Source organism: Chelon labrosus, assembly GCF_963514085.1.
Source record: "Chelon labrosus genome assembly, chromosome: 7".
NCBI classification, from domain to species: Eukaryota; Metazoa; Chordata; class Actinopteri; order Mugiliformes; family Mugilidae; genus Chelon; species Chelon labrosus.
The window spans coordinates 2,761,028-2,786,885 of record NC_140343.1 but is presented as its reverse complement, the minus strand read 5'-3'; the positions used below and the strand labels follow the sequence as shown (position 1 = coordinate 2,786,885).

Sequence of the window (25,858 nt, the reverse complement as noted above, 5' to 3'; positions counted from 1 at the left end):
GAGAGCTGATCACAGCGAGGCGAAGGGGTGGGGTGGGGTGGGGTGGGGGACGCGGTAGACAGCAGGATCAAACGCATCCAGAAAGAAGACAAATATGAAGTGAGGCTCCGCTTGAAAGCTGAGAAGACCCCTGCTCTTTAATCTAAGAAAACCTGGCGCGCATTCAGATCATGCTACGTCCGGCCGATCAGGTTCAGGTTGGCGTGACGACCGAGAGCACTTCAAAGCCAACGGAGCAGCGTTTTGTTGTACTGTAAGTGTAACAGACGTCTCAGATCACAGAGAGCATCTGACTGATAAGACTCTGAGGTGTGTTAACAGTTCATTCACTGCTTGTTCTGTGCTCCACTGCCTGGAAGAAGTACAGTTTAATGGGACGACCGAGAGTGAAAGATAAACAGTGATTATAAAACAAATTTTAAAATAGATTAATGCATTTTATTATCGGCTTCAAACAGCCAGGGGATTCAAATTGATCTTTTCATCACAGCATTCACAATTTAATTTTCAGTTCAGCGGCATTACAAGTGAATAAAATTCAACATCTTGCTTTTATGTGCACTCAGCTATTCATGGGCTCAAGCTGCCAGACGGTCATTTCACTCTGCTGTTAAACCAACTTGACATTTTCCTGCCTGGCTATCAACTCGTTCTGTGATTTTTGTTGTTATTGCTGCAATTCAATTCAACCTTATTTTAAAACGAATGTGTCAAATACTTTCAGACAATATATTTTTTATCTAATCTTTGCTTTCAGATAGGAACTACATCACATTCTTCTTTTAAATAAACACGAATAGGAACAAATGATAACAGGATTCCTAGGTAACGCATGCACAAACTGAAAAACAAGGGGACCCAGAACTGATCCCTGGGGGACACCACAAAAACTTAAATGTTATAAATTTGCACAGGGCAACTTACGGAGTTACTGATGGAAGTGTGAATGTACGAGGAATATATAATTAATTTGTTGGAGTGCAAAAACAACAACAACTGCAGACACAAAGACGTCTTCTTCTTTCAATTATTTCTGTTTATTGATTGAGTTCATTGTACTGTATGTCAGAACTAGCAGCAATATTACATAGCAAAAATAGAAAAGTCCACAGCCAGGACCCCTAATTAGCCATTTGTTTTCTCAACTATTCAATAAACAGCATTTTACTATAAAATCAAACATCACTGATAATGCTAATAGATGCAAAAGCACAAGTTATCATTTCCTGAGGTGAAATTACAAAAAAAAACAACACACCAAATCTGACGTATTTTACTCAAACATATAAAGTTAACTGGTCCACCCACCATCCTAAAACCTGATTAGAAAACATTAAGCTTCAATGGTTGAGATTTCGTCACAAATTAACAAAACAGTATATTTACAATTAAGTCGTGTAGTGATATTCATAACCACTCTGAATCAATACTACGTTTACTTTGGTGGGTTTTTATCTGAAAAAAAAATATATTTACTTTAATTGTAAATATAAATTTAAATAGAATTATCAAACATTAAAGTATAAAATTGTAATTTACAGTGCAAAATGTCATTTAAGTCAATCACATGTTGTGTTGCGATTGACTTTTCTGTTTTTTTTGTCTTCAGATTCTAATGCAAAATCACACTGAAACCACACGGTCAGTTTGTAACTCGCTTCAGCAAATATTTCAGAAGTAAAACATTAATAAAACACTACTTTTTATAAATTATTGAAGGCTGATAACACTGTGCCAGTGCCACGGAAGAAAATTAAGATATATACGTTTGTATGTTTATTTTTTATTCTTTTTTTTTGTATAACTTCACATATTGTTTACACATATATAAGTAAACTGTATGAACAGAGATCTTTTTTTTTCTTATTTCATTTCCGATGTTCTTGTTGCCCGTCAGCGATACAGGCACATGTTGGTGCTCTGGTACAGGTACATGTAGGCGTCACAGAACAGACGCTTGGCCACGCCTTTCATGTCTCGAGGCACCTGATTGGCCAGCTCGGCAAGAGGCATTTCCAGGTACGTACCGACCTCAGGACAGGCGTGCACCTCGGGGATGTTGAAGCCGTCTCTCTCTCCTGCACACGATACACAACGGTGCCGGTCAGTGCTCGTCTTCACGTGTGGTTAATGAGTGTATGCGTTTAAAAAAAGAAACACAGAACACTCACCTTGTCTGTCCGCCATGCTGTCAAAGAAGATCCAGTCTTCGTTGTTTGGACCATATTTGACAAAGGACACGTAGTGGCTGGTCTCGATGCAGAGCACAGCGAACAGCTCCAGTTTGTCTCTGGTCAGAGAGTGAGACAAGCTGTGACCCATGTAAGCGGTGGGAATCTCCAAAAGCGATGTCTTGTGGGAGTGACGCTGAGGGTGAGAGTGCACCTACGAAGACAAACACAAACAACAATCTATTAGGGTTTTCTAATCACCATTATTTTTCAGAATAACTCATTTAGTGTGAAGGCGCCTGAGCCCAGTGAGATATCTTTTTAATTTGATCCACCATGATCAAGAATATTCAGTTTGAGATAAAGAGAAAAGAAGCACATGGTTAGATCTAAGAACCTAGAACCAGTTAATTTCTGGATTTTCTCCTCGATAGATTATTAAATTCAACATTGAATTGTCACAAGATGGTCAATTGTTTTCACTTCTCCTGTCCGTGGTTTTAATGTTGTGGCTGATCAGTGTATACATTAAACTTGTCAGGAAACGCAGTGACTATCCATATTGTGATGAAGGTCTTTGATTCAGGTTCATTTTTTTTTTTGTTTGTCTCTCATCTCATCTCCATCTCTAATAGCAGCTAAAGCCGGTGAAGTGGAGCTGGGATGTGTCACATGGAAACGTGACGTCAGTGCCTTCTCTTTATTCTAGAGAAGGGCCACTATTTTTGCTAAAGACACACAAAATAACTGCAAGAATGTGACAAACCTGAGATGAACACGTCTTGCAGAAGACTTTGAATCCTGTGGAGCTGAACACAGGATCTTTGAAACAGTCGGTGCACTCTTCTATTGCCAGGTCTCCACACATGATGCACTGCTGAGGACCTGAAACACACACACACACACACACACACACACACGGTTTGTGTTCACTGTGTTGAATGGTGTTGCATGTGCGTTCATGTCCTCTAAATGTTACCTTCAGACAGGAGGTCAGTGATGTCCAGCTCCAGAGAGGGAATGATTTTGTCAAACATCTTGAATTTCTTTCCAAAGCGAGGCATCTGGAGGATGAGGCAGGACGGCACCTGCAGAAACACAACCACGAAAATAAGAATAAACTGATTCCAGGACGTCCTCTGCTAGAACTGTGCAACGGAGCCACCTACTGGACACTCAGTAACAGAGGGAAAACTCATTCGACTGTACATAAATGTTGAACTGCTGTTATATTAGAAACAAAACTGAAAGCATTTCAGTTAAGGAGTGGGAGCCACAGATCTGACCTCTGCCAGCTTGAGTCCCGCGTTGTGGAAGGAATGTTCCAGGAGCTGCTGGACGGTCGGCAGGACCAGGCTGTGGTTCTGGTCCAGGAAAATCTGGTAGCAGTAGCTCTCCTGCACTTTACCGGCAGCAGAACTAGATTGGAGAGGATAAAATAACATGTGCTTATTCCATGAAAGGAGTCCCGAAATATGCCTCATGATCAAGCTACGGTGTGGTGGTAAGCTAACAGTTTTAGCAGCGGGTCCAGGGCCAGAATGTGGTGCATGATGACGGTGAGGAACTCCTCTGGATCTGAAAGACAACAAGTCCCATCAGCACTTTATTTAAATTAAACTTAAAATCTTTTCTTTTTAGAAGCTTCTGGATTAAACTAACCTTTCTCGTCGGTGGTGAAGGAGTGACTGTAGCCGTGTCTCTGCAGCTGCTGCCGGAAATTCATGATGTGTTGGCCTTTCACAAAACCCTTGCTGCAAACAAATCAAGGCAACACAAAGCTTAGTGTTTTCTTTTTTTTAATTACGACATTTTGCACGACATAAATACGCAGAATCTCACACCTGCGGAGCGGGTTGACAATGTCATGGAGCAGTATTTTCTGAATTGGGGCGTCTTGAGGCGTCGTCGATTTGAACAACATGGAGTCAAGTACTGAAGAGCAGGAAAACAAACTACAAGCAAAAAAGATTCAAAAATAAGAAACACCCATGAATGCTCCGTGACATGACGGTTACACTGGATTTTATAATGACATTCAGCCTGTTTGAAAACACTTAGAGACTAACTTTGTCATCACAAAGTCAAGGCCACTGATGAAATAGAGCAACAACGAAACAGATTATAAAAAGTTGGTTGGTTCTTTCGTTGAAAATAACCTGCAGCTGCTGGTACAAACATTATTATAGCCTGAACTTTACAAATGACATTTAGTTCACTTTCAAGTCTTGCAAAAGATCTGTGGCACATCACTGATCATCATATGTTCATCATCCTGACCTGAAAAGGGCAGCGTCCATGTAGCAGGAGTTATGGTGCCCTTGGATCCCCTTCATTCGTCCAATCAGCAGCTGGTGGATTTGCTCCGTGCTGATAGGAGCTACAGTCTTCTGCATGTCCGTATCGTGAACTGTCTCTACATCTGAAAACACAGACACTATTATTTGTTATCATGTACGGAAGTAAAAACGCTTTAACTTCATGAGAGATATAGAGGTGTTTGATTTGCATTTGTGTGCAGCTGGCGATATATCGGAAACACAATATACAGTATAAACCAAAGGTGTCAAACATACAGCCTGCGGGCCAAAAGCGGCCCACAAAAGGGTCTAATCTGGCCCGCAGCATGAATTTGCTAACTGCACAAATTACATATATAAGACTGCAATCTTTCAATGAAAATAACTGCCATTACTAATTTGTCCACAGAGAACACAACACTGAGACCCAGGACTAAACAGCAGACAGCAATGTGCCCAATTTACATTTATTATTCTTAAGAAATTTCATGTTTTCTCAAGGATACTTTATTAAATGTAAACATTCTCCTATTTTACTTGGTATTCTTTGCTCTAAAACAAATGGAATACCTTAAACTTATAGGTTATTGTGCTGTTATGTTACTGGTCTGGCCAGCTGGAGATCAAATTGGGCCGTACGTGACTAAAATGAGTTTGACACCCCTGGTATAGTCTGTATTTAACATATCTTTATTCTCTTTATTCATTATGCCACAACACTAACTGTACCCCAAAGCAAATCTGTGTTAATAAAGTCTTGACAAACTTTGATCCTCATTCACACCTTGAGACCTTGCTAGACTGAAGCCTCTGGACATCAGTGGGTAGTTACAGGACTCATTAATAAATAAAGGATCCTCTGCTCAAACACAACCTTTCACAACCTAACCTGTGTCCTCCAGTTTGGGGATCCTCTCGTAGTGATTGGCTGAGATGCTCTGGAAGCGCGAGTCAGGACGGCAGGAGGTCAGCTTCACAAACAGAGCTCTCTTCGGAGGACATTCGAAATATCGCGTATTTTTAAAGGTGCCATCACTCACTCCCACCTCATCCTCCTGCGGACGGAATGAAATTTAACATGAACCTAAACACATAGAACCTCTTTTGTTCTGTCGCAGATGATTTGACTTCAGATTTCGTTGAGTCCACACAAGAACTTAGTAGTTATGAATCTTCACAACAACAAGTTAGTAAAGATATTTACCAGCTCCAGTCCGGCCATGAGTACCTCGCGGTCAGTCAGTGTGCCGATCCAGCGGACAATTCCATATGCATTGCCTTTAGCTACGGTCACCTCCACCATAGAGTTTATATCCAGACTCATGTCAAACTTATGAGTGTGTGGGCCCTCCGGGGGTGAATCGACATCCATGTTCTCTGGATCTACAGTGAAAAATATATCTGTGTCAGATTTATCACAAGCGTAGGAACCAGCTTCACTCTTCTTCACTGTGTAAAGAGTTGCTCTGACCTGCAGGCACCTCCCCCTTGGCGACCGCTTCTAGAGGAACTTTAATTACGCCTCCTCTCTTCCCGGTGTCATCTGTGTCCTGAAATCACACACACAAAAAGTCATTTCAGTCAAATCCTTTTTTTTTTTTTAAAAATCCTTTTTTTAACTGTGTTATTCCTTACCGTGGAGATCCGAACAACCTGATGCCCGCCCTTTTCGTGCACATCCACCACCATTCCATGGAGACATTTATCATCGATGAAGTAAGTGACTCTGTCCCCTGGAGAGAGCGCTTCTGTTTCTTTGTTCAGGGAGGGCTCAGGGTCGGAGGGGGGCGACAAGGTGCTGGGGACCGCAGCCCTGACTCTGGAGAACGGGGCAAAAATGCCACAATTTTTCTCACAGTGGAAAAATGTCCTATAGTCATAAGTCCCGTCAGTATTCCCCTTCCTTCTGTCAGATCCCTGCAGAAAAAAAAGCAGATTTAAAACAATCATCACCACTACATCCTCAGCTCAGTATATCCTGAACCACAAGGACTCATACACATAAAGGTAACTCATTTTTCATTCATGGTATCTGACATTTGGAGAGATAGACCTCTCAACCCTGTTCAGACATTAACATCCGTCCTGGGAAATCTGATCACAACTGGCAAGCTTTAAGTACATGTGGTCACTACTAGCATTAAAATGTGTCTCCTCACTCAATCTCAGTTTCTCGCTTTGAATGCAAATAAACACCAACATAATTTGAAATATTTCAACAGCTCTCTAATGGATCTCTACCTACTGCTGGATAATAACCATCAACAGCTGTTTGTTGTGGGTGCGTCACACCTTGAAGAGGTGATCCGTATATTGGAACAAGCTGTAAAGTCTCTCTCCCTCTCAGTGAAATCACATGGTTAAAGTATTAATTCATGTCCGCCCTGATGTTAGTTATTTTAGAAACCTTTAGATTTATCTATTATTTAGTTAGTTAAAAGAACAGAATATTTTAAAAGGCTCTCCTTAATAATGAACAGACATCACTTATGCTGCTTTTTCCTTTTCAGCAGATCATTTATAATAGTGGTTGTGTGTTGTTGTTTTTTTTCTGAATGAATGAGGCAAAACGCTGCTGACGTAAGATTACCCCTGTTGAGTAGGTGGTCTTTAATGTGTCCTTGTGTGTTCACACTGCCAAAGAAATTAGGTCAGACCACTTCCAAATGCGGAATCAGTCAAATGCTTAAAGTGTTTAAACCTGTGCTTTAAGCTGGCCACTTGCGATTGAATTGCCCAGGACGGATGTTCATGCAAGGTCTGAACACTGAAATTTCTCTCCACCTCAGAAACTAAGAAAACACGTTTGTTTCCTTGGGATAAATGGAGGAATTTTTTACATTTACTATCAGTTTGTGGCTGCAAGTAGTTCTATGAAAACTGTCCTGTCGGGGTGGAGTATGCACCACTGCTTATAGAGCACACACAGCAGGCTCATTTAATTTGAACTGCACCTCGTCTGGAAATCACAGCAGGATGGAGAGACAAAATGCTGCAGTCAGGACAAACAGTTTTCTTCATATCCTGAATCCTGTTCAGATGCTGCTATCAGACTGATCTAGGACTTTTTATGTTTTCACTAAAACCAGTTTTCATTATATGGGAATATTCAGACTATCAGAGCTTAACATATGTTATTTTAACTCCTCACATTCTGTTTACCAGAAGTTTTAGTATCACAAAATACTTCCAGAATTCACTCTCTAAACCTCACCGATACTGACTTTGTCGTGCAAAATCAAATTAAGTGCTTCTGTGCATCTTTATTTCTAACGAGCCTTGAGTGTCAGTTTCATAATGAAGTAGGGTACAGTCTGAAACACTAACTTTTTTGTTTTGTTTTTAGTTTTGTGAACATTTCCAGCATTTCCATGAAACCAAAACTATTCAGATTTCTGATCTGGTGGAGCTGACGCGTTAAAGACACACCTTCAGTTCAATCCCAAAGAGTACTGCTGACAGAGGATAACGAGGGGTGAACACAATTGGTCCAATATAGCGGATGATCCCTCTCAGAATCTTTCCTTCTTCCTCTACAGTCACTGCCGTATCCTCCGTGAGTCTGAGCGCTGCCTGGAGAGCATCTTTGTGTCTGAAATACTTCAGCCTCTCACCATCTTCAGGCAGGGCCAGCAGCATCTGGGCTTCCTCCCGGCTCAGATCCTCTAGGCTGCCGATGTCTATGCGATAATCTAGTCCTAACTCTGAACCAAAAAAGTAGACTGGCAACTTGAGAGAACGAGGTCTTCTCTCTTCTGGTCTGTGCTTGTATTTGCTGATGTAACAAATGCGTCCAGGCTTGACGTGTTGTGGGTAATCAGGTTTTTTTGTTAAGATGAAGTAGTAGTGGTCTGTTGACGCCATGATGCTGAAGCCAGGAGCTGTAGCGCTGTAGGAGCAGTACACAAACAAACACACATGGGTTAAATACACAAAACAATCATCACAAGGTTATTATCGGGTTGCTGCCAACCATGAAGCTAGCTTGTAGCTAACTAGCTACAAAGTTAACCACATGAAATCAGAGCGACCGTTGAACACAGCAGAGCTAACAGAACACATTCAGCACAGAAATGACTATTTGTTTTACTTTCTCCGACAGGGATGTGTGATAAAGTTAGCGATAGTTCGCTTTTACCTTCACTTCAGACGTCTTTAGCGTTTACTTTCTGTTCTGTCTCTCTCTGTCTCTCTCAGCTGCCTTAACTTTCACTTCCCGTTTCATTTCATTCCACGGAGGCGTCGTTCGCTTTTCACGCTCTAATAATTAACGTTACAAAGTTTTTAAACTAAGTAAATACTGTTTTGGTGTACAGTGTACCTCTTTAAGATAGGTTATTAACGTTATAATGCCCAAACATTTGAATATTTTCAAAGTGACGCTGCTGTTTTCAAAACTGTTGACAGCCAGCTGGCTAAATATGGGTAATGCTGCCCTCAGTCAGGTCTTACAGACAGCCTGTGGGTTTTACTTAATAATAGTTTTCGAAAATACGAAAAGCTGTGTTTTAGTCACATAGTACCTTGTGCAAATCTAGCTATAAATTATATATAGTTTGTATACATGTATATTGTCTTCATTTAAAAAAAAAATCTAAATTACGTTATCGCACAAAAAATAAAAATAAAAATAAATATAAAGATTTTTAATTAACGTTTTAAAAATAAACGAAATGTCTTGGTAATTTAACTAACACAAATAAAATTAAAATGTAGAATACAGTTAAAAAAAAAAATCGCAGTAATTTACGTAACCTTCAAGCCTGTAAGTCAGCACTGAGGGATATAGGTTTTTAGGTCCGTACTTGTGATTGGCCATTATAAAGTACGTCATCCGCAGGGGACTGCCGTCGTCGCTTTTTGATGACGAGCCGTCGCGGCCGTAAACATGGAGGAGAGAGAATCGCTGAAGAGGCAGATTGAACATCTACAAAGTGAGTATCTACTTTATAAATGTCGACAGTTGTGGTTTTAACAGGCGGAGGGATAGAAGAAAACATTTAAATTCAAACGAGCTTTAAATTTCAAACTGCGTGGTGTTTTTCAAACGTTAACGGTTAGCTTTACCTCCAGCTCACCGTGGTCAGAACTAAAATAACCGTTAGCGTTACTCGTATGTTTAAACAGAGACGTTGGTGACAGTTTATTTTCTCTGTGTGTAATTACTTTTGAACGTAAGGAACTCGCTTTTTGTGGTGGTATCAGTTCCTGTAACTGTTCAGTTGTCCAGGCTTGTTAGCTGAAGAACAAGCTTAGATAAAACAAACCCAAAACATTGTTTTGGCTTAAATCGAAGTATCTTTGTAGTGTGTTTGTTCACCACAGTCCGCCCTGAAAACTTTAAATTTTTACCTAGATAGATCACCCAAAGCTATGGAATGTGTATTCCCCTATAACTTGTGCTATGCTTGAAGAAGATCCTCCATAATGTCCAGAGTTGTCCAATGTTAGACATTAACAGACATGTCAAAACTAAAACACTTGACAGTAGGACAGAGACTGTTGGTTATAAGGAGGGGATACAATTTATGGCAGAGGCGAAAAATCAGTCTGACAGAATGTAGTGTTTTTCACAAAATTTCACGAGACCCTGGCTGTTTTTTTTCCCCTCCCACAAAATTCTATTTATTCTACTGTCTTAATGAAAGCTACTAATTACGACGCCACCCCAGCTATTAAAAACTATTTATACAGTGTATGGCACATAGAATAAGATTATGACAGAGCAGGTGAGCTTTGGCTTTGGGGAGGAGAGGGAGGGAGAGCTGCTTTGGGGATCAATAGGAAAAACAACACAAATAGTTTGAATTCAATTATATTCAATTATACCCTGGCGGGCCGTCATAGTGTTAACATGGTGTGGGAAACCCTGAAATCTACCAGAGGCATGTAATAGTCAGTGTCACATCACTGCCAGATCTCCTGTAGGTGCAGATAATCCATCTTCTAGCAGAACTGCAGTGTCTCGGAGATTAGTTTAACGACAGCGGTCACTCATCGAAGGTATCACTGGAAACTGTGTCTGAAATTCCCTCCTAACATAATATTTTGGAGCCTAAACCAATAGTACAAGTCTGTGACATTTACAGTGTGCAGGCACAAGACAATAAGCTGCCATAAATAGCTTATGGCCAGGTGGCTTATGGCCAGAGGCAGTGCAGTAAGGATGAGGTCACCGTGGTTACAGCCTCTTACTCTTAAGGAGGCTCTCAGGAAGTGACACGATAATTAATACATACACAAACTTATGTTGGACAATAGAAAACTTGTATAGCACGTAGTGATAGTAACTGTAAAAAGATGTTTCTACTGAGACTTTTGATTTTGTTTGAAATAATTTTACAGTAGATTTATTATTTTTTCATTTTTGAATTCTCAGATCTCATCAATAAACATAAGAGCATCCATGGCGACGCACCGTTTACAGGGACAGAGCAGCAGAGGCGCCCGGAAGCCCCACCATCAGCCAGAGGCCGCGGTGCGTCTGGCAGCCATCCTCACAGCTCCACAGGGAGGGCATATGCTCCTCAGAGCCGTGGGAGTTGGAGGAAAACGTACTCTCTGAGAAATAATGCCCCGCAGTCTGCTGTTGGACATGCCCCTGTCTCCACCAGTTCCTCCTCTTTTCATCAGTCTACTCCACGATGTGTAACTCACAGCAGCTCCCTGCCCGCCACAACAGAGAGCGATGGAACCAAAACTGCCACTGTATCTTCAGGGATATCTCAACAGAAGAAAGAGGGAGATATAAACAGAATAGGAGGCGTAGCAACAGATAATAAACACGCAGACTCCCTCAGAAAAAGTGGAGCGGCCGTGTCTCAACATGAAGGTGTAAAACAAGCTTCAAGTTCAACAGGAATCACCAGGAAACATGAAACTCCACATACGCAGACTCAAGAGTTTCAGCAAAGGTCTGAAAGCACATGTGTAGTCCTGCCAGGAAAGAAAGCTTGTGCTCCTACAGACGTGCCATCTTCACTCAAGGCCAGCAACGTCCCTGCTGGAGTAAAGAGCAGCTCCCAAGTACAGATAAAAGCGTCCCTCACCAGCACGGAGTCAAAACAGGCTGTTACTGCTACGGCTCCAGCATCTGGTCACGCCACACCAGCTCTCTCTGCTCTGTCTGCCGTATCAAAACAACCCAACTCCTTATCTCAGCTCAGCCAGCCCCAAGTTAGCAAATCAAAGTTCACTTGGATAAAGAGCCAGAACGCGGGAGGACTGGAGCCCAAACTAGCTAGCACCATGCCCCCCCACCCAAGCAAGGCTGTGGCTCTTTCCCCAACGTCGGTCTCAAAAGCTGGAGTTGCCTCTGGAAGTCCGTCATCAGTCTCAGCCAGTAAGAAAACCCCTGCCAAGAAGTTACTTCGAAAGCTCAGCCCGGTCACTGGAGCCCCCAAGACCTCAAAGTACAAGTGGGTGTCCGCAGCTGGAGCCCAGGCCAAGACGTCTCGAAAGCCTCTGTCTCCCAAAGCCTTGAGTCTTTCTCAGAGAGGTCTGCAGAAGGGAGACGCCACCAAGAAACTCAAACCGGGCGCCTCTCCCTCTTTAAAATTGAAAAGGGGGATTGCAAGCTCCTCTGCCGGTTCTTCTCACAGCAGCCGTTACCGCTGGAAGGCAGGTGGACAGGCTACCCCTCTGGCAGTGACGGGAGGGGCAGCGGTGGCCCGTCGCAGATCTGCCTTCCACTGGGCGGCAGAGAAAAGCAGCAAAGGAGTGAAAGCGGGGCTCGTTGTTTCCCCGACTTTACCCCTCCGTGCCTCCCTCCCGTCTTCCTCGCCTGCCGGGTTCAAGCTCCGCAGCAGGATGAAGATCATCAGGAAGTCTGCTAGCAGGTAAATGACTGCATCATTCACATCATCATCATCATCATCATCAGCATCATCAGCATCATCAGCATCATCATCATAGTCAGCCACTCTAATTATGCTTCTTTCAGTCTTTTGCCAGAAGGTGGCAGCCAAGTGTTTTATGTGACTTTTTTTTTTTTAATGTGTGCTGACTTTTCCTTTGCTCTCTGCTCTCTGTATTATGACCACAGTGTCGGTGGATCAGACAAGTGGAGCAGCCCGTCAGCTGTAAAGTTCTCCCCGCGGGGTCGAGTCCAGCCCCTGACCAGGACTCCCACAGGAGGGAGGAGGACACCCTCCAGGGAACTCGTGTCTTTTGGAAGGCACAAGCTGAGGCGTCTTTCCCCCACCGTACCGAGGACAAGTAAGGAGCACACACCCCAGAGCAGAGTACAGAATGACTGCTGTCTATTTATCGTTCTACAGTGTTTCTATCAGGAGTTGCTCTGTTGAACTCTCAACTAAATACTCACCCATAGAAGGTAACATGAATTGGTTAGGAGGCTAGTTATGATACAGCTTTGTTCTTCTCTTATAAACAGTAAGACTCTCCATGGACGAGGTTTTAATGTAGATTCAGATTCAAATGCACTTTGTTTAATTCAACCCTACAGCCAGTAGGTGGTGCTAAACAGCTTTCCATTAAACAGTCAACTGCTTTACATGTGCATGTCCACTAATGTTATGCTTCCATCAGTGGGACCAAATTATCCTCAGTTAGTCTGAGACGGTTTGAATGACACAGATTACGGTTTATTCCAGGTCTGTACTGTCTGTAGCTGCAGAAATCACTGAAATGATTTGACTAGTTTCTTGTTACGCATCGTTTCCCTCAATGCACAATCTCACCGTCCAGGCTACCATGCTTGATTTTTTGTTTCTTTCAGTTGAAAATATCGTATGCATGACTTGTTTCAGGTTTAGTTTAAAGGTCAAAGGTAACGGAGGACATTTTTAAACACACAGTGAGTGACAGAAGGACCTTTTGGGACATATTTGGGGCAAAGCACTGATTGCGTCTTGATTTGCTGGTTTTGCTTCAGGCTACTTCAGCATGAGATTCCCTTTGGATTCTCATCTGCTTCTGAGTTTATCGATTTATTTCTTTTTACTTTGGTGTCTGTGAAGGAGTCACATTCTTTTACCGTTTTGTACGACGTATGCTTTTCAAATGATGCTGCTGTTTGTCATTCACATAGCGACAGCATGTATTCCCTACAAGTCTGACGCTTATTCTTCTATATTGCAAGATCTTCCTCGAGCAGTTCTTACATCCGTGTGCATTCAGAAATCATGACTTTATGTCTCTGCATGCTGGTTTCTTTTTGTTTTCTTTTCTTCTCGCCAGTCAGAACACACTACATAGTCAGCACCAACCTATAACTGGTCTGTAGCGTGGAACTGGTACCAAGCTGACGGCTAATTGGCCCCTCTGCTGTAGCTCTGACAGCAGCTCTCCCAGTCCTCTCCAGCAGAGGGCAGCAGCTCACGTCCATGTCCTCCATGTGGGGCCTTTGTGTGTTGTGCTGTCACAGGAGAGGCGTGCAGGCCGACTAGAAGAGAAGGAGGAGGAGGAGGAGGAGGAGGAGGAGGGAGGTTAATTGATTGCCCAATTCAGCCGTGATGGCGAACAAGTGCCGATAGCGGGTAATTTGCAGAGGTGGAGGCAGGCAGCGCCGCCGCTATCAAGCCCTGGCACCGCTCTCCCTCCAGTAGATAAAAAGGAGCTAATGCATAATTATCCTTTTGCAAATTGGATTGTTTTAACGAACTGTAGAATATAGGCCTAACCTGATGGAAAGCAATCATTGTTTTTACAGCCCCTCCTCACTCTCCCTCCCCCCACTTGCCCCTCCAACCCTCCGGTCATTCGGAGTGTACCCTACACGGCTCATGCCCATCTTGGTGTAATCTCCCATACTCAATGGAGTCAGAAGACATTAGAAAAGCCATCACTATTAACATTAGGCTTTATTCGTCCCCATGGCTCTGCGTCTCTCAGTCCGCTGCTCTTTCTCTGACTTCATTCATTCTTCCTCACACCCCTTTTCTCCTTTCCCCCTTCTCTTCCTGTTTTTTTTTTTTTTTTTTATTTCATGAAAAGAACCTAACATCACCAACACATTCGTCTCTAATTAAAGACGGGCGCTCAGAATCGGAGTCACAGGAAAGGTGGAGCGGGGCGAACGTGGAGGAAGACGGAGTGAGGGAGGCTGCTCTTAGCCGTCTGTGCCTCTGATAAGAGCCGCTAATAAAGAGCAAATTGAATTACTAATGATGGGAAGCAGAGTCCCTATAGATGAGCCCGTTAAAAACCAACCTTATGACCACTCACACACGCATGATAATACACTCGCAAAACAATGTTTCTTAATTCCCTCCTCAACGACTAGTTTCAGCCTCCTGTCCATGTTTAGTGGCGCCGTTTCACAGAGGTGCGCGGTTATCTGTGGTTTAATTTAAAGAGGGCATAAACCTAAAGTAAGCAGTTAGGACCAAAATGAATCAAGAGATGTGTGTGTGTATGTATCTGAGCGTGTGTGTGTGTGTGTGTGGACCCAGAGACAGCCATGTAGCCCAGATAATCTAATAAAGCAGATAAATGTCAGGAACGGACCGAACACAGAGAGGAAGAGTGCTGAGCCGTGCGGCTTCAGGCCCCATGTGACAGACTCCGGGAGCGTTTTAGGTCTCTATCTCACTCGGCTTCCCCCCCCCTGCCATCTCTCATCCAGTCTTTTTCCTCGCTGTGGCTGTCTTCACTTCTGTTAATATGCCTTATGATTTTTTTTTTCCTCTATATATATTAAGCCCAGCACTGTACCACACTTTGCAGACTGCAGACGTTTCAGGTCTGAACGATAAAGTCAGGAGAGTTAATCAGACCTTCGGAAATTTCTAAAAATGTGCTTTTAACGGCAACGAATCGGCACACAGTATGCATTTTAACAAAAATATTAAAACGTCAGTGAGTCGACTCAAGTAGCTCTTTGTTACTGATTAGTCCAGATGTTATTTTATCGATCATTACGTCTATAAATGTCACAGTACAGAACAGAACAGTGCTTTTGAATGTCAAGCTAATGTTGGTGGATATTTCATACGTAAATTGGTCCAAAATCTAAAAGTTCCCCCGCTGTTAAGGAATATTCTAATGAAAATGATCAGGATGGCTGATCAAGACATCAGCTGATCATTTCAGCTGAAAATCATTCACGTGTTGAACTATGAACCTGAATCATAGTTCATCTTCTGACCAGTAATTAAAGCAACATGTGATTAGTCAGATTTATGCATCTCCTTATCTCTACCACACACACACACACACACACACACACACACGGTCAGACTGTTGACTTGTTTGTGTGTTGTAGTAGCAGCGTCTCTCACCGTTGCAGCGCTGCCACCTTTGCTCTCTCAGCATCAGCTTACCAACATGCGTCCACCCTCCTCCACCCCCCCGACACCATGGAGGCTATTACCACCACAAAAGATTCCTACCCCCCCCCCCGTCCCCCCACCCACCATTCCTACTGGGATCCTGTTACCGTGCCTACAGTGATCCCATTTATTTCTCCCATAAATCATATGTGCTGCTCTGTATCGTGGCCCCGTCTCGCTGACATTTTCCACTTTCTCCAGTCAGATGTGTGCACACGCTGCTGTGTGTGTGGACATGCAATCAGCAGTCAGTGATTTCACCACCGTGCGTTGCTACCTTATGAAGAGGTTCAGCTCGGTTTTATTGGTAACATATGGTCCCGTGCTCCTTCCTGACTGCTGCCTCTTCTTCTCTGGGATACGTCTTGTCCAGATACGCAAAGACATTTTAAGATACTCACTAGAAAGTCTACCTGCTTTTTTAACTGACGTCAGGTTTCATTCATTTATCCATCGATGCATCTTATTATGGCACTATGACAGCATCTGATGCTCAGAGAACTTCAGTCTTATTTCCCAGCATCTCTAAACTGCTCTGTCCACTCGTCACGTCCAGTTGAAGGACGTTAAATCGATGTTTTTGATGCGTTTTTGAAAAGATCGCCCTATAATTTAATTTCCACCGACTCTATTTTCATGGCTAGCATTTCATTCTGATCACATATCCCAACATGACTGTTTCCATGGGCACCAAACAAAGTGATCAGATCAGATATACGTGTTTGTGTCACTATGAAACTTGATTGAATAAGTGGTTTTGTTGCCGTGGAGCCTTGAATCTGCTGGAACTATGACAAGAGACAAGACATTTCCACGTTCTCGGCGTCCATCCAGCTTTGTTCATCTTTTAAAACATTTGTTTGCCACCTAACCCTAACTCTGCCTCCATGTTTCTGTTCCTCCTGGAAACTCCCCACCTGATGTTTATCCCACGTGGAGCAGATGTGCTCAGAGAGAATGGATTTATTCCAGTAACCAAAGAGAAACCAGTACAGCTAAGCTACACCTACATCTGAATGAAACCTCCTTCTGATCAGATCAGTCTGTTCTGACACCAACGCAGCGTTTAAAAGAAGAGAAAAAAATCCTGGAGTCAACATCTTGCGAAAAATGTTCCAGAGAAGGTTAGGGAGTGAGACGAGGCCATTTCTGCAGTAGAGAGAGAGAGAGAGAGAGAGAACAGAGGTTTTCTGAAGCCAAGCTACGAGCCACCGTCTCCTTGCCACATTACACTTTGACAGCTCTGTTTATTGGACTGAATCCAGTCGCACGGTGGACACATGATCTGGGAGAATAAGTGAGATAAGAAAAGGCTTCAGGAATCTCCAGAGGAGGACATTTAGTTTATTTAAGATCGGATCGGGACTGGGATTAGAAATCTCTCTAAATGAATCAAACTGGGTAGTGATAGCAGCCGTACAGGGAGTAGTTGTCTCACACTCGTAATGGTGTTTGCTTTGCAAGTATTTTTTTATTAGCCTAATATCTGTGAATGACCTTATATTGACGTGGCATGAAGATATCCTTCAGCCGCTGTAACTCAGTAATCAAACAAGTATAGCAGCCAATAAATGTTTCCCGGCGTGGTCACGTGTCCATCGGAAGGCCGTCTGTCCTTCTTTGACTTCACTTTGGCACCGCATGCCTTTATTTATTTTTGTTTGTTTATTTGCATCATTCTCTGGTTCACACTTGCTCCAGTTTCTCCCACTTTTCCTTCGCGCCGCGGCCACTTGTCCCGCGGAGTCCTCCCCTCGCTGACTCACTCTGCCACATTTACACACACCGACGACATTAGCTCTGTTTGCTTGGAGCTGGCGGCGCACAGCTGGCGTTGCTATGCACATATCGGGCAGTCACCCTATATCGCATGTATTTGTGCGCTGAACTTTTTTATTGTCAAATGATTTTAATAGTTTGTTTGTGCGTGTGTTTTCTGGTGTGTGTGTGTGTGTGCTGGTGTGTGTGATCCTCCCATCAGCTGCTTTTCTACATACCGTTCTCTAAATGCCATTCCTCCAGTGCTCCCATAGTATTATCAGTTGGTCAAGCGTATGGACGTTAACCTAATGCACACACAAACACACACACGGGCATTCTGCTCATTCCTCTCAACTTTCTCAGGCTCTCTGTGTCAAACAGGTGGACCTCTGTCTTCCCTTTCTGTCTGTGGCTTTCTCTGCCTTCCTTTCTCCTTATATCCGTCGCCATTTGTCCCTCTCACACACATGCTCTGCAAGACATGTGCGCCCACACACACGCAAACAATCCAGCCGCCCCCGAATCATCGCACTAATGATTTACTCACTGCTGTTTCTTTTTTTTGGTTTTTATTGCAGAAAAGAGTGTTCCTCTCTAAACCGTCTTCACACTTTTTCTGTGGATGCATTCAGAAGGAGGAAGCAGCGTGGACGCGTGCATGCGTTTATCTTAGCTATACTCTTTATATATAGGCACTATTCGGTTGCATGAATGATTCAGTTTCTCGTGTGAGATGGTGTCTGGTGCAGGTCAGGCTCAGTATAGCCCCTCTGCCGCGGTGCACGGTAACATTTGGCATTTTGATTAACCTCTCAGGACCCGCGGAGCTGCATGCCAGTGAGCCGACCACTGTACCTACAGTACGCACTCACTACTTACTCCTCCCCAAACTGCGTTGTAGGAGCCCTCCTCCTCCTCCTCCTCCTCCTCCTCCTCTCCGGACCCTCATCAAACTGTCAACTGGCCGTAATTAAAATTTTGTCTCATTTGAGTTCATCGTCCTGGCAGAGCTCGCTAGCCTTCCTGAGGACACACAAGTAGAAACACTTTGCTAAAACTGTTTGACTCCTTCTAAAGCTTTCACATGCTTTCCTCAACTAATATCCTTTTATTTTATGTCCTTCTCTAGAGGCTTCTTTTAGCATTTTATTCGTCCCATCAGTGAGGCTGCGTGCGGTCGTGAGGGGGTGTTTTTGTCCTGTTTAGGAGGGGTGGGTGGTTGGGTGGAAGGGTGGGCAGCATGTGTTGAAATGTGTAATCAATACCATTGAGTCCAGAAACTTTATCCTGAGATGATTGTGACTCGTTCCCAGTTAAGGAGGTAAATGTTTTCTTGGTATCCAGAGGAGTGGCACATGTGTCAGGCTGTCTGAATAAATCAGAAACCTAACAGGACGCCAGCAGAGCCCTACTAATTATTTGAGAACACATGGCTGGCAGCACGGGTGTCTCTTATTGGTAAATGGCTCGGCTGGGTTGAGGTGGAATGATGTTTTTTATTTTTGCTGAAAGGATGAACTCAGTCTGTCTGTTATGACTGAAACAAGGAACAGTGTTTCCTCTTACACTGGCAATCCCAGAGGTGCACTTACTAACATTTCCCCCAATAAACAAATACACAAGTATAACATTTCAGCTTTATTTGTTTGATTGGTTTCTCTGGGTCCACTGTCAGGACTCGGGTAAAATCCGCTGAGTGAATGTAAAACATTATGACGGGTGCAAAAACTATTAAATGTAATTGATGTAATTAAATGTTGGAGTTTCACCCAGGACGACCATTGACTGGAGGAGACTGTAACTTTAAACCATATTTCATAAAGATATAATTTCTTTTGAAAGCAGTGGACATGCTGCAACAAGCAGAACAGCTTCCTTGTAAAATCTGTACAGAATGTATTGTTACTGTAATGGGTATGAGTCTGTTCTCCAACGTATATCAGGAACTTTGATCTTTATTATAGAGTATTTTAGTTATATGCAAATTTATTTGGTGAGAGAGACAAATGCAAAAAATAAAATAACAGTGTTTTCCAATCTTGGCTAAATGGCAACTGAACTGTTTTCATATAGCACTAAAATCAGTGGAAACCAACAGCTACTTTAAAGGTAGGAAATCAGAAGACTTAAACCCTGAGGCTCTGCCCTGCTGCAAATACTCTTAAGTGAGAGGAGTTTTTATAATGCAAGTTCGTAAAAATGCAATCACTCGAGCTTTCTATCTAAATTGGTCAAATAAATGTATCGGTGTGTTGGTTCTCGGTGTGTTACGTGAAGGTGTGTTTGTTCTGGTAACGGGGAGGGGAATGTGAGGGGCCAGGGGCAGCTCCTCCATAAATCTTCACCTTTTGTCAGCTGGAGAGCATGCTGGTGTAGCTGTCCAGGCCGTCGCCCTGCTGTACCCCGACCCTGTGACAGTAACCTTATCCTGCCCAGCTCCCCTCCTTATGTCTGCGCACACTGACGTGTTGCCATAATAATCGTTGGGGGGAATGGGCGAGCAAAAGTCTAAAGAGCGCTCGGCATGTTAATTATGTCCTACACACACACACACACACAGGCACAGATACAGACACATGGGCATAGGCTTTACACAGCACTTTACTGAGTTGAACTGAACTGTGGATTAATCTAAAACACTGATTACTAATTACTTACTGTTTCAGCAAAAAACGACTTAAAAAAAAAACCTTAGCATGGTCTCAATCAACTGTGCTTAATGTTTTAACATAATATTCTCTGTCGGTGAAACGGACTAAACAGTTTCCTTTCTGAAACAAGATTGTTTTTTGTTTTCATCAGATTGGAAAGGACTGAAAGTAAAACCACATGATGCAAGATGAAAGATGAGGCAGTGAGTTGCATATAGTAACCAAGCAAGTGACAGTATTCACTGCACTACGTCTGTGTCTGGGCCAAAAAACTTGCACTTTAACGTACAGCCAGCACATGCAGGAAAGGAAATAACCCTCCAGGTGGCAGTAGTCTGTATTCATCATTCGAAAAGGGAAACAGGAAGAGCTACCATTAGCTGGGAGGTCAAGAAGCGAGGAGGAGCCACTATTCGTTGAGGGGGTAGGATGCTAGTAAGACCTACTGTTAGCTGGGAGGCTAGTAAGAGCTACTGTTAGCTGGGAGGCTAGGAAGAGCTACTGTTAGCTGATAGGCTAGGAAGAGCTACTGTTAGCTGGGAGGCTAGCAAGAGCTACTGTTAGCTGGGAGGCTAGGAAGAGCTACTGTTAGCTGATAGGCTAGGAAGAGCTACTGTTAGCTGGGAGGCTAGGAAGAGCTAGTGTTAACTGGGAGGCTAGGAAGAGCTACTGTTAGCTGGGAGGCTAGGAAGAGCTACTGTTAGCTGGGAGGCTAGGAAGAGCTACTGTTAGCTGGGAGGCTAGGAAGAGCTACTGTTAGCTGATAGGCTAGGAAGAGCTACTGTTAGCTAGGAGGCTAGGAAGAGGTACAAACTGTCGTACAGAGCTGGTGTCTCCTGAGTCATGAAAGTTGTCTACAGTTTATTCCTTCTAGATCATGATGTTGTTGTGAAAACATTTGTGGATTTGATTGTGCAGGAAAGATAAAGATAAAATGTTGTGAACATTTTGTTTAGTTTCATCACTTTTGGTTCACTTCTCAGGTACTGGCTCGCTAAGCTCAACATAAAGTTTCCACACATGAATGTTTGACTTTGGTAAGGTGTTTCTCTTCAAGATGTGTAGGAGACAATGACATATGTCAAGTACTTTAAGTCATAATCTTTTAGTTTTGGACTTGCATTCATGTTAAGTCTTTGGGATCTTCAGGTAGAACTCTTATGGTTTTTCCATCCCTGCAGAGGTCACACTGACCACACACAGCGTGCAGCCTGTTTGCAGCACCTTTCATCCCGTTCTCTCTGCACTATCCTTTTTTTTCTGCAGTCACATTCTGTAATTGCTCACCCACTCCCTCCCTTTATTCCTCTACGTCCTCCGTGCCCAAAGGGATTAAACGGAATCTCCTAATTGATGGCTTGGCTTCATGTCTCGGTACGCTACCAGAGCCAAGTCAGGGCCAAGAACCACAGTCCTACGATAAAGTGAACTGATCCATCTCTTCTAGTTCAGTGCTCAGCTCGCATCTTTTTTCTTTTTTAACTCAGCCTTTCTTTCTGTCTCAATCTTTTTGCCCCCCTCTCTGTCTCATGCCCTCCCTACACCTGCCTGCTCCACCTGGCTCTCCATCCAAGTTTTGGGGCCAGGCTCCAGGTCGAGGCCCCTGCCTGAGGAGAAACACGACCCCTCTCCATATTGACGTTGTTTTTTTTCAGCCTTTCCAACTTTCCATTTCAGTCATACCGGCCTGGACATCCGAACCACCCCAAGTCTATTCTGGTCTCAGTGAGTTATTCACCGAGCCCTGACAGTCTCCCCCACCAGCCCCTAATGCTCCTTTCCCATCCATCTAAGTACCTCCTTTCCTCTCTTGGTCACCACTTGTTCCCTCTTATCCTTTCCCTCCTCTGCATCTCCGTCCCTCACATGGGGGACGTTAAGTTTTCTCCACTTTCTCGGGGCCCCTCGGGTATTTGACCGTGTGCCTCCAGCCACGGTTGGCATCTAAACCTCTAAGCTCAGTGACCCAACTCTCCCTCATGTCCCTGACCTCCCTGCTCGCAGGCAGAGAGGGAAGGCTTCCTAAAGCCCACATTGAGCTCCCTACAGATTTAACCATTAGAAATAATGCTGTCAATGTTGGGAACAAATGTGGAGTAGATTCTTTAGCTTAGAGATGATGGAGAAGGATTTAACTGATTTAACTCAGAGATGATGGAACGTGTCAAACTCTCTTTTCTGATCTCCCCCATGGATGTTTTCAGTTTCTCTCAAGTTGGGTCTGCTGTGTGTACAGATGAAAACCGAAACCAATGTACAAACCTAATTTAAATGGTTGTCAATTATTTACAATTGGAAATTGAGTCATATCTTAATTTTCATGTGCTCTCAGTAGATGATGTGATATTCATCCATTGTTTTGATGATGTGTTATGAGGACACTTAGAGAAGCAGCAAATCTGAGAAGCTGGAACTAGCTCATGTTTGGCTCTTTTGCTTGGAAAATTATTTAAGGATTTCTGGTGTGTCTGGCCAGTTAATCAACTAATTATTCCAGCTCTGTGCTGCTGCCACATTCATGTCTTCTTTAATTTGGTCAGTTTAACCAAGACATTCTTGCTTACTGTCGGTGTTAAGTTTGTCGATTTCTGGCACAACTTCTTCTTCCAAAGTGCATGGAAGAGAAAACGTGGATATTCTAGATGGTAATTATGAAAGCCACAAGCGGTAACACGTTGGTCTAATATGAGTGTGATTACAAGCCATTTAGATGTCGTTATATGGTGTGTTACAACCGATACAGAGGAAAAATAATATTTCTGCATGCAGTTGTAGAGTCCTCCAACCAACCAGAACCATTTCTTTGTAAACATGGTTAGGGTATATCCAAAAAACATTGAAGAAAGTCCAGTTGCCTTTCTTTATGTTTTAGGATATTTTGTTGTCAACAAATTCAACCCAACAGTGCTCAGACTATATGTATAGGCTGTCAAATCCTCCACGATAAGTTTGTTCTTGCTCCTCGGGCCGCGAGAACAAAATGACGCAACCCTCGTTTGTGAGTTCTAGCAGCTTGTTCTCGACCCGGCAGAACTTTTTCGTCGTGTGGTGTCCGGTTTCTATTCTGTGATTGGTCAAAAATTGGAAGTGGGCGTAGTTAATGCAGAAAAGCGGAAATGCTAGCGGCAACTCAAGTCAAAACGACTGGCCGATATCAGAAAATAATCAGCAAAGTGATCTCGTCTCTCTTCCACGTCTCCCACAATGCTTAGCGTGGGTGACGTATTCTGCAGTGGGTGGGCCCAGTGAGGACTTCTCAAGTTCGGGACTTGAGTTTCTCGTGAGTGTAAATTACTTGGCCAAAACAAACCTTTTGCTTGTTCTCGCAGCCTCCAGGTTAATTCTATGTGACACTGTGTTACACGACTTTTGAACACTTCTGAGTTGCATTGTTTGCGACCATAAATATTCAGTGGAAGGCTTCTTTTTCCAGCTGTTCGGAAAGTTGACAACTGCTCTGCACGAGTGGTCAGACAATCCTCTCGGTTTCAAACAAATCTGCAGCCTGTGAAAGAGAAAACAGACAAAAAGGGAGAGAATTAAAATGCCAAGAAGTCAGTTCATTAAACTGTCTGAATGATCATTTCACTAAGTTGTTTTCTTTTGGCTTTTGTCCCCAAAGCAATGGGTTCTGTATCTGGATAAAATACTGGCTTTTCTATGTAGGTTTTCACACTGCTTCACTTCATTTATAGATTTCTGAAATCTGTAGTTCTAAATCTTGGCACACGTTGCACACCTGCAGTTTATTTCATTCTGTGTGTATGTGTTTGCAGTTAATTTCATCTGTGTCGTCTCATAGTAGTGTTTGTATTGTTCTGTGTTTCTATCGTATGACTAAAAAGAAAATTACGCATCTTGAGCAAATTTCCTAAAGATAAGAAGTTGTAATATAGTTTACTTATCATGTAATGTTTCCTCATTTTCCTCAATTTAATTCCAATGTGTTTTTTTTTTTTCTTTCCAATTCTTCAATCTCACTTAACCTCACCCTTCTCCCACCACATCCGTCCTCCTCCCGTCTTTTCAGGGCCTGGGTTGTGTTTAGTTATTTATTAATGGATGATTGTTTGTGTTTGTCAGTCAGCGTGCTCTTGTTAAAGGGCTTTAAGATAACTGCTAATTCCAGCAGGGCCGTATTGATTAGCTGCGCTGGGTGCGGTTTGTTTTATAGCCCGAGAAGAACACTGCATCCCCCTCCATCACCCCCTTCCCACGCTCCCTCACTGCCTGCTCCTCTCGTCGAGAGTCCCTCTCACACTCTGGTTGAATAATTAATGCTTAACCTATTTAATTAGTGAGATTTGCTCTGAACAGAAGCAGAGTAATTGAGTCCTCAACTCTCGTGTGCGGTTAGGGGGGGAATGTGTTTGTGTTTATCCGTGTGTAACTGTCGCATATACCATGATTGTACCATTAAGTAGCTCACGGCCTCCTGCACGCTCAGTTGAAGCAGCTTGGATGACCTACAGTTGCTCTGCAGCTTTGACGTGACTGTCACTGAGTTGGCATTAGTGGCAGCGAAGGCGTAACCGTTAGAGTATGGCAACTCCAGCGCTGGAAGCTGTGGTTTCCTGCAGCCGTCATTACAGCAGGGTTGGCATGGAGAGGCTAGCGGTGATAGGTGGAGAGCTCAGACTATGAGCTGTGATATTTATAACTGGCACGACGAGCCAAAGCAATGTTGAAAGAGTTGTTGATCGTCCTTGGTTTTGTAATTGGGGATCAGCTCTTTGACCCTTCATTCTGACTGAGTCGACTGCTGGTTAATGTTCCATCAGTCAGAGTGGGCGTACCTTTGCCACTGAGAATCTGGTTTATTTGTCACGTGCAGGATTAACACGGTTTGCAATGAAATGTTGTGGCGATTGACTTTAAAAGAAGAAAGCATATGTTTTACTCATCCATCAAGGAGTTTTTTGTGCAAACGGCTCTAACGCAAACATCAAACCATTGCTTGCCATTAATGGTCTGATGGTTGGTTTCTGATTTTCAGCTGGATACTCAGCTAATTTACCTGCTACACAGCTGATAAAAGTAAGGATTCATCTATAATACCGGCTGATGATTTAAAGCCTGCCTGGTGGTAGGTTTTCAGCACCGGTCGGAGTCTGCTGGCAGTGATGACGGTTTGGCTGACTGTGGATGGCAGCAGGCAGCTCTGATTGGCCAAAGAACACGACTGGTGTCGATTCTGTTGTGTCTTTCTGGGCCAGCAGAAACTTGGCAAGAAAGACTAGAATTGGGGGTCACTGCTATTTATACTCACCTGATAGTAGGTCAGGGTGTACAGCCAGATTCAGGGTTCACACACTTCCACGTGGACGCGTGTTGGCATGTGCTTCAGCAGATCCTCCTTTTGCATTCCTGCCAGTGAGCTGCAGAGGGGGCTCTACACATGTGTGCTGCTGGCTCAGCATCTTGAGCAGCTGATGAAACTGTGCTTCGTTCAGGGCAGAACTACAACCTGTAGATTTTATTTGGGGCTTAGGAATGCACAGATTTTTGTACATTGGCATTTAAATCCTCTGGCAAACCTTTTCAGGCTCCAATGAGACACTTTACAATGTTAATTTTGGAAGACCAGAATCAAGAAGCATGATATTTTTTTGGCAGCAGTTGAAATGGATGTGTTCTCGCTACTTTGCTGGTCCTGTTTCCAGCAGAAATGGTTTAGTCAT

The 25,858-nt window shown here is 43.4% G+C and overlaps 2 protein-coding genes across 2 annotated transcripts in view; one reads left to right on the top strand and one right to left on the bottom strand.

The window, feature by feature from the left end:
- Window positions 1–1,015: 1,015 nt before the first annotated feature.
- Window positions 1,016–8,988, bottom strand: cyldl (cylindromatosis (turban tumor syndrome), like). The gene is made up of 15 exons (XM_084548891.1): window positions 8,610–8,988; window positions 7,901–8,360; window positions 6,107–6,388; window positions 5,943–6,021; window positions 5,676–5,854; window positions 5,361–5,526; window positions 4,452–4,593; window positions 4,016–4,126; window positions 3,834–3,925; window positions 3,686–3,749; window positions 3,458–3,590; window positions 3,151–3,259; window positions 2,938–3,056; window positions 2,172–2,385; window positions 1,016–2,078 (listed from the first exon to the last, which is right to left on the bottom strand). Exons 2-15 carry the CDS (start codon window positions 8,333–8,335, stop codon window positions 1,894–1,896), a joined length of 2,310 nt encoding a protein of 769 aa, XP_084405017.1. The 5' UTR covers window positions 8,336–8,360; window positions 8,610–8,988; the 3' UTR covers window positions 1,016–1,893.
- A 279-nt stretch (window positions 8,989–9,267) lies between these two features.
- The window catches only part of zc3h3 (zinc finger CCCH-type containing 3), a 59,575-nt gene continuing 42,984 nt past the window's right edge, over window positions 9,268–25,858 (top strand). The window contains exons 1-3 of the mRNA XM_084548234.1: window positions 9,268–9,405; window positions 10,851–12,309; window positions 12,516–12,688. Coding sequence (XP_084404360.1) covers window positions 9,360–9,405; window positions 10,851–12,309; window positions 12,516–12,688 — 1,678 coding nt within the window. The 5' untranslated portion in view covers window positions 9,268–9,359. The remainder of the gene's footprint in view (window positions 9,406–10,850; window positions 12,310–12,515; window positions 12,689–25,858) is intronic.